Raw genomic sequence first — 13,084 nt, 5'->3', positions numbered from 1 at the left:
TCGATATCTTCATAAAATGTGCACACATCAACGTTGGAAACAATGATTACACTACTTATAAGAATTTTTACATGCCATCTGTAAACAAATCACTTAGTTCCTTGGCAGGGATCTGTGAAATTCACAATTTCGGGGTCCGGCCCACGGCCTAATACCATTGGGTCTTTCTCAGTTGCACTGCAAATTGAGATTGTTCATACTTTGTCTTTCTTTAGTGATAAGCAGACTTACTAAAACATGTTGACATGTCCAAATGTCTATTCCTGCTCCTTTGTCAGCCCATGAAGCCCCTGAAAGCAGCAGCCACCACCTCTCAGCCTGTCCTGACTGTTCAACAGATCGAAACCATCTTCTTCAAAGTGCCTGAGCTTTATGAGATCCACAAAGAATTCTATGATAGCCTTTTACCCAGAGTGCAGCAGTGGAGTCACCATCAACGCGTGGGAGACCTTTTCCAAAAACAAGTGAGTAACATTTTCTAAACAGCTATTAAATTAAAATGGACCCAATTTAGTAATTGTGAAATTTTGTGTCGTCTTATGTAATACATTTTCCCATTCTCTGACATCACCAAATTATTGTCTTACTGTCAAATCACCTGACTCCATTTTGGTTTGAAACATTTTTTATGATCATATAAGATCTTTATGGATACAATCTTGTCCTCCTTTTTTTCTAGAATATATATCCTGTTTACTCTGAAGTATTTTAAGTCAACAGCAAACAGAATTTCATGTTTTTTTTTAATCTATATATTATCAGAATCTGCTTTCCTTCATGTGATGTAATTGTTCATTTTAGAAGCAAGAGTCAAAGAGTCATTTAGAGTCAAATTTTATTCTTATCATAGTGGAACCGCATCAGCTGTCTCTTTTGTGCGCCATGAGGCTGAATAAAAATTAACATTTATCTCCAAATCAAGCAATCCTAAATGAATCATTTATGGCCCTAGATCAACAACGCACAGTCACACAATGTCTGGACTGCAGGAGCCTGTGTAATGTTGAAAAACACATCTCAATGCTGTCTTTTTTCACACAGCCACTTGGGCAGATACTACAGTGTGTGCTTTGTGTCTCGAGGAGAGGGCTATTAATAGTGCCATTCGAAGATTGTGTTCTCTATCTCTTGCCACATCCCCCCCACCCACCCACTCTTTTCCATTAAGTTCTTTCCTCACGTGACTCTGCTGTCAGGGGGGAGGGGGGGGGGGGGGTCCACGCAGTGTGCGCAGGAGGCTTATTCTGCATTTATTTATCTTTCCATTTTACCCTTCATTGTTCCCCACTTTCACTGTCCCACATTCAATAATCGAAAGCTATAGTCAGCAAGTTGTGTTTTCTCCCAGAAGGTGTTGGGTTTTCCTCAGACAGTCAGTTAGTCTGTCATTTTGACCGGAGGCTATTTGTCACTGATCCCCTCGCCCTCTCCCACATCCATTAGCGAGAATCCGGAGGCAGGAGGCGATGCAGCGCTTGAGGAGGCAGCTCCCTAAAAAGACAGTTGCTCGCAGCAGGAGAGAGAACAAGATGTATGAACGAGAAAGATATAGGCAGTCAGTGGTAGAAATGTCTCCTGCTGTTTGTGTTGTTCCTTCCTTCCAGACAGCTCATGTTGAGTAAGTAAACGCAGCGCAAATCATGAAGAAAGTCAAAGGTGATGTTTGTCCTGCTCAGCTGTGAGAAAGATGCTAAATATTCCCCGTTTTACTTGCACTTAATGATTTACGCCTGTCGCTGACACTCGTATGTAAATGATCTCCTAACGTCGAGAGATTCTGAAATTCACTTTTTTTTTACAGCTGATCTGTGACCTACTTAAACATTGTTAAGTGCAGAGGAACATACTTTCATCTTCAGCTGGGCCTGGCATATGGTCATGTCATCATGAGGAAGTGTGTTGAGGCTGAGAGGATGTGAACACTGCTGTGCTGAAGCCTCTGACAAGCTGTCTCAACCAGCTGACGTATCAACTTTTACATTTCTGTCATGTTTAGATGCATCTCAACCTTCTCAAAACAGCCTTAGCATACAACTCTCCTGTATCAACACTTAATGGGCTAGTTATGTGTTATCTGAATAATGAATACTGACCTGTCAACACGGTGTCTGTGACAGCATTTGCAGAGTAAATTATAGTTTTTCTTTTTGATGGTGGATTGGGGTGTCATGATATCAGATTTTCACATAATTATCATGGCCAAAAGTATTCACAATAACAATATTTATACTACATACAAGTTGTATCTATTCAACTTTTTTGCTCAATGAATCGCACGCAGAATATGACTTTAGGGACATGGAGAGTGAGTTTAAAACCATAACCAGCGTACAAAAAGAATGTATTGTGATCGGTATTTCCTGCAGACTGGAGTGTCAAACACTCAATCTTTATCATTAAATTCAAAAATACTACTGTCTGAAAATTTAATTGTGTTTCTTCCACTAGGTTTTTTTCTCTGTGTTTTCTTGCCTTAATAATTCACACATAGTAAACAACATTGACAACCTGAACAATTTGTATCAGGTCTCTTAGATTAGTTGGTTTTGTATGTTTTAAATACATTTGATTGAACTTGCTTCATCATGTCTGTTTACATTGCTAAATTTCCAGTTTCTTACTCCAGCTTAACGCATCTCCTCACAGCGCTCAGCCACGGTTTGACTCGGCTCGGCATGTGTTGTCGTTGCTTTATTACGGTCATCATCTCTCTCCACGCTGTAATGAGGTTGTCGCAGAGTAAATTCCCGTCCTCCACGCTGCAGATAGATTCTGGCCCAAGGCGGCTGTTTCTGCTCAGCATGGAGAGGATTGCACACACTGAGAAAATGACTTCACTTATGGACTCTTTGGCCAGTGCAGAATAAAAGATTCCCGGACGTACCACCAAGCCTGGACGTGTACCAATGGGGTCATACCAATTTATCTTTCGTTCCTGTCCAACAGTTGTTGGATGGTTCAGGGATGGGTCACCCAAAAATTAATGCTCACCCTCATGTAGTTCCAAACCCGTACGACTTATTTATTTTTTGTCAATGGAAGTCAGTAGTCACCAGAACAGTTTGTTGACCAACAAACTATCATCAAAATAGCATGTTTTATGCTGTGTTTCGTCTGATCAGTTTATTACTCATCATCTGTTTTTGGTCTGCTCTCATTTGTCGTGTCTGAGAAGTGACGTACTGTAATCTGGTGATTGCCCGCGTTGGTCGGCGTCTGTCAGTGCTGTGTGAAATGGCCTTGATACATGTATGGAGTGACATGAGAGTAAATAAGGATAGAATTGTCATCTTTTGGTGAACTATCCATTAAAAACAAAAACATACTGCCAAAGGCCCCAAACGACTGGAAAATGAAAGTGTAAAGCTAAATGACTACTGATTAGGGCTGTGTAAAGAAATCAGAAACATATTCTATAGTTTTGTAAACTGTCCAAATCCGCACAGTCAGTACAGACAGACAAATATTGTTTTAGTTGGCTCTGCTCCAGCTTGTTTATTATCACGCATATACACCCACACAAACTCTTTATCATCTAATGTATACAGTATTTGTGTTCTGAGAGATTGATTGATCTGTAAAGAGGTTTCCAGCACTGGCAGGAAGGCTATTGAGTTTGGATGGGCTAAATCAGATTTCCAAATGTGCTTTTTACAAGCGCCAGCCACATGCATTAATTGCTCACCGAAGAGTTGGCCTCTGCTGCCATGGCAACCACTGTAGGCTTTATAGCCACGCAGAGCAACAGCCCAGCTGCTCCTGCAGCGAAGACACTGTCCCGGCTTTCCGCCCCATGTCACCATGGCGAGTCCATGCGTGCATCTCACTCATTAATGATAGTGTCACTGTTAGCCAGGAGCGGGAACTGCCATCTTGGATGTACTCATAAATCTCCACAGTTTACATCCTACTGTTTTAAAGTCCACTATACATGGGCAACAAAGACAAAAAGATGCATGAGCGGGAATGACTCACTTTGTTTTCTCTTCCTGCAGGCTAGCCAGCTTGGATTGTACAGGGCCTTTGTGGATAATTACGAACTCGCAGTGGAGACCGCGGAGAAGTGCTGTCAAGCGAACACACAGTTCGCAGAGATCTCTGAGGTAATGCCTACTGGATTGCTCAAGGTCGTTTTTATTCTAATACTGGAACAGATACCTCTACCCAAAATCCCCAGCTTATTTCTTACCAAAGCAAACAAACACAAGCTTCTGATTAGTTAGAACCAATAGCATCATGTAACAACCCAGGCTAGTGAAATTATAAGTTGCTACCAATACCAGTGAAATTTAATGATTTTGATACTAGAGCAAAAACAGTTATGCACTTATGCTTCAAGTTTATAAACTAATTATCCACAGATATCTTTGTGAACAATTCATACATTCATGTTTCATTTTTTAAATTTGTTTTGACCATGTAATTTTTTTTTTTTTAAATGTCATTAGGTGATAACGCACCATAGTGTCTTAAAACTCATTAAAACTAATTTAGTCTGCTTAAACCACCATCACTTTTTTTAACGATCAAGTAGTCACGATCTGCCTTCATCAAATCAATATCTGGTGGATAGAACCAAGTGATCTGATCTGAGAAATTCGATACATATGCAAGTTAGAAAACAAGAGAGTGGAATTGTAGCCTCAACAACCTCCAATCAGATCTACTGTGTACTTGATGCATCCTGCCATCAAAGAACAAGTAATTTCCATTGTTTATGCAGGGCTTATTTACCTGCTGCACTCCTCCATGGGGTCAAATAGAGTGAATGATTAAAAAGAGAGACCATTACCAACCAGCATAGCAGATCTAAAAGCGGTGCTCAACCCTCTTCAGAGTTCAGCGGGAGATTTTATGCCTTGCTAAATGTTATGAAGAGGGTGTCTAGAATAAAATCTACATGATGATGCTCACCTCGTTCCACTTTATTCCCCCTACCAGCTGTTGTCATGCCAACTACTACTTCCTTTTACACTTTGGATTTTCCTCCCTTCTAAAACAACCGAAAGCAAACATTAGGATAATTGTTTGTTCGCACTTGCGGGGGTGGACAATTTCTAGTGGGTTCTAGAGTGTATAGCCGCCAGTGTAAAGCTTGCAATAAGAAACATTTACTTACAGCAAATGTAGATCAAATGTGACAGGCTAATTTATTAATTTAGTCTCTCCCGAAAGGTATTCTTTCGATATACAGCAAAGGGAGGAGGGAGAGTTGAATATACACAGTAATAGAACAAGTACACTCTCAAGCATGTAACAGCAAGCTTTGTTTGTTTTTACATTTAATGTTTAGACCATTGTGTGCAACACTGATAAGCTCTGAGGTTGGCAAAACAGCTGACTAGTGATGCCAAATTAACCATTACTTTGTGTTCATGACTGTGAAATGAGCTGAGAGCCAATGAATGCCGTTTGTTAGGAGAATATCAGCTGTAATATGTGAAATAGTGGTTCTGTAATAGTAATCTGATGTTCTTTTTTAGATTAGAGTTACAAGGGCTGTGTGATGGTGTGCACTTCACAGGTTTATTGATCCTGAGTTTGTCTCTGATATCTCTGCAGAGTCTCAAGGTCAGGAGCACCAAGGAGTGCAAGGACCTGACAGCCAAATACTCACTGGAAAGTAAGATACAACAAGATTGCATTCATTGTTTTCATGTATATCGTTACATTTAAATGATCATTATATTATATGTGGTATTTTCATTGAGTTTAAGTGTTGCACATTTTGCTCCCAGCATGTAATTTATTTCCTTCTTTTAAATTCAGTTGCATAAAACCCATTGAGTGGGTGGATTAGATAAGGTTTCAAACATCGGCATTTGAGCCTGCAGTATGAAAGTGTCTCTTGTGAATAATCACCCACTGTGTGTATTCTCTTCTGTCTTGTTTCTGCCAGCTCTGCTCTATAAACCAGTGGACAGAGTGACACGGAGCACGCTTGTTTTACACGTGAGTCAACCTTAATTTATCATAATATTTTTTTAAGCGTTGCTTAAATGTGTAGTGTTTATAATTTTTACTATTGCTCATATTTAAAGAACGTTCCATTTGCCAGATAGTGCTTTGTGAAGTTCACTTCCCAGGGTATTCGGCCATCTTAAGTGAGATTCTAAAACGCAGGGAGTGTAAAGGTTAAGTCCGAAGGGCACTGCAAACAACATAGGAGACAAGTGTACATTAATATATATCACTTCAAAAGTTATAGAAACTGGAGCTTCTAACAACCACTGCAGTGATGCAATAACTTTACCAATTGGTGATTGACTCTTTTATTTAGAAGGTGGGACTAACACCGTGTCTACACCAGACACGAGCGGCTCGACGCAACAGAAGTAGACAGAACCCATTATAATCAATGATGCTGTCTACACTGGATGGATGCGGCGTAACATGACACTACAAATACTGATGCCCCGTTCTATTTCTGACGTACTTCAAGTGCTTGCGCTTCTCACACAAATGGATTTGCAACGGTCGCTTTGCCTCTCGTCTAGTGTAGTCAAGTCAAGTCACCTTTATTTATATAGCGCTTACTTACAATACAAATTGTAGACACTGTGTAGACACTGTGTAAGATGCCCTGTAGTCGCCATATTTGAAAATTTTGGAATTTCTCCTGTTCATAGCAATACGAGTGCACCGTGTTGGTATATTTCGTTTGCCATGGACAGCCATCAATTTATTTTTATTTATTTCAAAAAATATCATTGATTAAATCATTAAATAAATAAAATGTTCTTTTATGTTTGATGTTTGTGTGTATTTTATACAGGATCTTCTGAAACACACACCCTCCAGTCACCCAGATTACCCCCTCCTTCAGGACGCCCTCCGCATCTCACAGAACTTCCTGTCCAGCATTAACGAAGAAAGCACACCTCGCCGCCAGTCTATGACAGTGAAGAAGGGAGAGGTGAGTGCAGAAACCCTTCCTACCTTCCATCTTACCCCTCTCCTCGCTCTCATACGTCCTCCATCTTGTTTACGATCGAGTGTATTTGTCAAAAACGTATTTTTAAAGGGCAAAGAAATGTCAAAATTCCAGGTCGCATGTAGTTGCAGGTGCCCTGAAGCCATTCAGCCAATGAACTCCCAACAGGATATACAGACTAGTCATTTCCATCCATCTCAGAGCCAACCCACCCTCTGCTCTCTGCACAACCTATCCTTGGGCGACAATACCTTCTCTTTATTTCACACTAACTTATACTGTACTCTCAATCTCCACAGAGGCTTTACGCTATAAATAAAGCATCCTCTATTTGTTTCTGAACTCTTTGCTGCATTTCAGTTGTTTGTGCTCAGATCTAGTGGGATTTATTTTTAATCATCTCTTCGGTTTCTGCTTACTAATGCTCTTGAGTCATGATGATGTCACAGGCGGTAAGAAAGCGTATACCCTTCCTGAACTCAGCAGAGAAACTCATCCTTGAAAGGATCTTGGGAATTAAAGATATGTTTGGTTTTAGACACAGACTCTCTGTGCCGCCCCCTTCATTCCAGCAATGTGGCCTCAGGAGAGTGGCAGATGAATTGTTGCTGTGTGATTGATGGCGAGCAGCGCTTGCTTGTAATTTGCCTTAATGAGCCACCTTGCTCTGACTCGCAACTCATTGATTATTCATAACAGGCCATCTTGTGTGGAGCAGGCACCACCCACTTTGAGTAAACGGTGAGGAGGAGTTTCCACAACGCTCCCACCTTCCTCCCTCGGGCGCGTGCGGACAGACCGACTGATCAAATATTGATAGTGTGTGCATGAAACGAACTCATGGAAATCAATGTGTTGTTGTGGAGCTTATTGTCTTTCAGTCCAGTCGAAGAAAATACAAGCTTTAGTTTACCTTCCTTTTGTTTTTATAGCTTCTAGATTTAATAAACACGCTTTCTTTAATAGCTAAGACTAGCTTCACTAATACTATTGCTCATGCTTCAGGGATTCAAATAGACCATGAGTATTTGAGATACTGACTTGAATCAAACGTCTTGTTGACGATAACCTAGCGAGCACCCAGATTACTATAGCAACCATATATCAGCATTATAAAAATTACTTTGAACACCTTAGCAACTGCATAGCTATGCTCCACTTTAAAAAAAAAACATTTTTAGTGATTAAGGAGGCACAATATATTGTTTATAGGCCAATATTAGAGTTTTTTGTTTTGTAATTCATCGATGTTGGACGATATTGGATATAAATCAGCTGATATGTTAGGGATTTTAACCCTGGATTATCCTGCGTATACCATGATTATTTGCCAGCATTGACAAGTTAAAGCTGTTATTGATGTTTGCGGAGCTACATTTGACTGGAAGGGTTAAAATGACATTTATTTTTGTCACCTACTACCACCATTATTTGACTCGCAGATCTAGCATTATGTCTGCTTTAAATCAGACAGAGATAAAGTAGTTAAATTTTTTGATTGAATTATAAAATTTATTTGAATGAATTAGCCTAGATATATATATATATATATAGAGAGAGAGAGAGCGAGAGAGCAAGAGAGAGAGAGAGACAGAGAGAGAGAGAGAGAGAGAGAGAAAGATGTGAATAACCTGCATCTGTGCAGCGTCTCTCTACTAGCAATGAAGCTGTGACTTGAAACTAGCTATAATTCAGCTATAATTTTTACATCATTATTACTTAATTCATTTATTTCATTTAGTTATATTAGAGATGCATCTAGCTTGAGCTGAGAGGTGTACAGTATGGTCCCCTAAGCTTACTTCTTTGGTTGATGCCACTGAACAATGATCTCATTATTTAAGAGTAACTTCAGAACTGATATCAGTGGGCAGCTATAAGCATTAGCATGATTGTTCAGGTCATGGTTGCGTTGATTAGCTAGCGCTTCTAGTGTTACCCGTGCTGAAACTGGAGGTATGCGGGTGAGAGAGAGAGAGAAAAGATTCAGGGTGGCCCCAGAGGCCAGCACTAGCTGGGCCAAAGCCACTTAATTAAAATGCAAATGAACCTGCCATTTTCATAAAGCAGCTTTCCGCGTCTGCGATACAAAGCGCGCACAGCGATGTGTGATGGGCTTTTTATATGTAGCTGCACACATGTGACATCGCTGACTGCGTACATACACTCATTCAAAATGTAAATATGCATATGAAGTGTATGCACTATATGCACTAAAGACACAAACGCTAACACACAGAAGCAATTCAAACATGCTAAATCCTGTACAATAGATACACATCAAACGAAAGTGCATACACAACCAGATGACCTCGGGCACTTCAAAGCCACCTGCTCTATTCAAAAGACTATTAAAACCGTATGCATGTCAACATACCACACACATACTGTTGTGAAGAGCGTTTTGCTTCTTACCTTTAGGGCACAATCTGTTGAGAGGTGATTTTAAGCACATAAATGTGGGGCTTTATTCCTTATTAACAAAGTGACACTATTAATGATAGGCTCATAATACTAATAATAAGTAACATGTTAAGAAGGCAAAAAATGCACTCCAGAGGGTTTTTTGTCTTTACAAATACACATTGTTTAAGCTCCACAAACTGCACATTTTTTTATTTTGAATGTTTAATTTTCAGTGGTTTCAGTCCATTTTTAGTGCGTGATTATGAAATATTGCCATTGTCATGTTTCTACTGGAGGCGAAATGTTGGAAAAATGTCATCTGATGTGCTGAGACAGCTCATTTGAGCGTCTCCTGTTTTACAAAGAGGGAAAAAGCACATCATGTTAACTTTAAACTGATACGATACTGGTATAGATTTGCACACAGTGTACAGTGCATAACCGTACAAGTGTTTGCAGATGAAATTTAAGTAGGATACCAGGCCGGTTTGTTTTTGGACAAGTGTGTGTGTGTGTGTGTGTGTGTGTGTGTGTGTGTGTGTGTGTGTGTGTGTGTGTGTGTGTGTGTGTGTGTGTGTGTGTGTGTGTGTGTGTGTGTGTGTGTGTGTGTGTGTGTGTGTGTGTGTGTGTGTGTGTGTGTGTGTGTGTGTGTGTGTGTGTGTGTGTGTGTGTGTGTGTGTGTCTTGCAGAGTGAAGAAGAAAGAGAAAGGAAAGGAGGCTTTCTTATTATTGTTGTTAATATTAACAACAATATTTTTTTTAACCAAGATTAAGAATCAACAAACAGAATATTTTTTGCTGTTTGATTTATAATAATAATCATCATTGTTGTTGTTGTTATTATTATTACTATTATTGCCAAATAACCAGCCAACTGTCTATTATAAAACATATATAGTGTTTTATAACCCCTTCTTCACTAGCAAAACATATCTGACTGCAGAATGCCACCACAACAATAAAGCTCCCTACTACCATCCCCAGGATGGCTGAGTGCATTACCATTGGGACAAGAATCATAAATATGTGCCTCATCCTCCCTTTTGATTAAAGGCTTGTGGAAACGTGAGAACTTTGAAAGGAAACCCTCACTCACACTGATGTGACCAGAAACTATTGTTTCCTGCAAACATGTGTGGCCCTCCCTTCTTTTCCCGCATTTCTCTTAAGAAGAGTTCAGCAAACACGTTTTGGACGACCTTTTTTTGCAATGGTATGCGCTTCCTGCATGATTCCCCTTTGAAACAGGACCATTATAATCTTGGTGGTGTGGGAGCATTTGGGAACATTGTGTTTCCCAGGATCCCGTTTCAGTAGTGCTGACTGAGTGCGATCTTTTGGGCACAAACAGCTCTTTGAGTCTCTGAATTCACTGGAATCATCTACCCTATTTCAAGACAGTAACCAAACGACTTACACAGGACCCCGCAAATCATTTACTGTCAAAACGGCTGAGGAAAAAGAGGCGCCGTTAACCACTGATTGAACTGTTTAAACAATGTTATTGCTCTTCCTCTTGGTAGAGATGTGGAAAGAGGCTGTCTTATCTTGTCCACTGCATTTCTGTATGCTAAAATTGGAGCCATGTTTTTGGCGGTGGCATAAGCTGAAATCAAGCCATTGCACTTTGTTCTTGAAATGCAATGACGTACTACATAGCTGGCATGCTGGGAGTTTTGGAATGAGTATGTGGTGACTCTTCCGTCTCTTCCATGTCTCCAGCTGCAGACAGCACATCACTGGGAAATTCACTCAAGCATCCAGTGATATATGTTTGGGTGAGTCAACGGCAGTAGTGATGCTGCACCAAAAAATTTGTGGTCTTAGAATGTGGAGGTGAGTGGAGCCAGGTTAGAGCGTCCAATGGGATGAGATGCTTGTGATATCATCTTTTGTTTCCCCACTGCAGAGGTGATGTGTCGTTGTGGGAGCACTGATGCATGACATGTGGCCAGGGGCTGTGTTATGCGTATGTGTGTGTGTGTGTTTTCACACATTAACTACCACTTAGGCTTGCGGGACTATCACTTAGCATATGATCTGTGGACAGGATTTACCTGTTTCAAAATGTCCTCCCAATTTTCTCATTTCATAAACACAAAGACTCATCAACACACCAGCTCACTGCTCTTTTCTGAGAGTTGATGTCATTTTTGAAAATAAGGTAGGACTGCCACCTAGTGGCACTTCAGATAAGTCAGAATTGTTCTATTGTTAATTTGACAGATAATAATATAAACATTTGGGGTCAGTAAGAAAGAAAATTAATACTTTTTTTCAGCAAGGATTAAATTCAAAAGTAACATTGAATACTTTTGCATGGTTACAAAAATAATTATATTAATATAAATGCTGAGCTTTTGAACTGTTCATCAAACATACATACATACATATATATATATACACACACACTTTATTTAATTAATTGTATTTATTTATTTTTTATTACAATTTGCCTATTTTATTTTTCTGTATGTCAGAACCGTCAGCTGTTGAAGGACAGCTTTATGGTGGAGCTTGTGGAAGGGGCCCGGAAACTACGCCATGTTTTTCTCTTTACTGACCTCCTTCTCTGTGCCAAATTGAAGAAACAGATTGGAGGGTAAGGAAAAATCTCCTTGTCTCTCATCTTCTCTACTCATTTCTATCTGTCCCTAATTCTGTCTACTCCCCTTACTCTCTTCCTATTTTTTATCAAATTCATTAATTTTTATCAATCACAATTACGTGTGAGATTATGTGCCTAACATCCTGACTCTTCAGATTTGTGGGCCCAGTCTGCACCATCATCCATACTCTATATTCTAGGATGTATTTTTGCCTGAACATTGAACGATTTCCCCCATCACCCCTTCTTCCCCTCTCTCTCTGTCTGTCTGCAGGAAGAGCCAGCAGTATGACTCTAAGTGGTACGTTCCCTTCTCGGATCTCACCTTCCAAACAGCGGAAGAGTCCGAGCCCCTGCCTATCCCGCAGGCCCCTGATGAAGAGCTGGATGCCATTAAGATCAAGATCTCATCCCTGAGGAGTGAGATCCAGAGAGAGAGGGTACAGGATATTTTAGGCTAATTTTCACTCAAATTGTCATGTATAATTTGTTATAAGTTTTTATGAAATAAGTAAAATTGTTAATATACTGTAAACATTTGTGCTAGTCTTTTCAGACCTAACAGATCTGACTGTATTTTTTTTTTTTTTTTTTTTTTTTGAGAATCAAACCAGCATATTACAAAGAATTGTGACTGAAGACTGGAGTAATGATGCTGAAAATTCAGCTTTGCTATCACAGTAATGAATTAGTTTTTAAAATGTATTGAAACAGAAAACAATTATTTTTAATTGTAGTAAAATGTTTACTGTATTTTAGATCAAATACATTTTGGTCAAAATCTTACCACCACAAAACCTTTCAATAAGTGAATATTTGACTGTAGGAAGCTATCTTGCATATATAGACTGCATTTTTTGGGCCGCATACATGCATTCAAATGTTGACGACATACTAGGTTTTAAGATTGCTTTTACTTCTATCTCAACAGAGAGCCAACAAAGGGTCAAAGGTTATGGAGAGGCTGAAAAAGAAGCTGTCAGAACAGGAATCGCAACTGCTGCTGAACTCTCCTAACATGCCCCTCCGAGTGCACAACCGCAGTGGAAAGGTAAGAGCCAGTGATTCACGGCCTTTCTGTCGTATCTGATCTTCATCCTCAAACTCCTTCTCAATGTTCCTTCTCATGCTCACAG

At 39.8% G+C, this 13,084-nt stretch overlaps 1 protein-coding gene across 2 annotated transcripts in view; it reads left to right on the top strand.

Annotated features, from left to right (window-relative positions):
- Positions 1 to 13,084, top strand: part of bcr (BCR activator of RhoGEF and GTPase) — a 66,189-nt gene that overhangs the window by 40,524 nt on the left and 12,581 nt on the right. For both annotated transcript variants that reach the window (XM_079585189.1, XM_079585190.1), the window contains exons 4-11: positions 279 to 464; positions 3,996 to 4,103; positions 5,563 to 5,623; positions 5,900 to 5,952; positions 6,776 to 6,916; positions 11,821 to 11,942; positions 12,223 to 12,388; positions 12,880 to 12,999. In XM_079585189.1, the coding sequence (XP_079441315.1) occupies positions 279 to 464; positions 3,996 to 4,103; positions 5,563 to 5,623; positions 5,900 to 5,952; positions 6,776 to 6,916; positions 11,821 to 11,942; positions 12,223 to 12,388; positions 12,880 to 12,999 (957 nt within the window). The remainder of the gene's footprint in view (positions 1 to 278; positions 465 to 3,995; positions 4,104 to 5,562; positions 5,624 to 5,899; positions 5,953 to 6,775; positions 6,917 to 11,820; positions 11,943 to 12,222; positions 12,389 to 12,879; positions 13,000 to 13,084) is intronic.

Source organism: Phoxinus phoxinus (genome assembly GCF_949152265.1).
Source record: "Phoxinus phoxinus genome assembly, chromosome: 17".
Classification (NCBI taxonomy): domain Eukaryota; kingdom Metazoa; phylum Chordata; class Actinopteri; order Cypriniformes; family Leuciscidae; genus Phoxinus; species Phoxinus phoxinus.
This window is presented reverse-complemented; position numbering and strand designations above follow the sequence as displayed.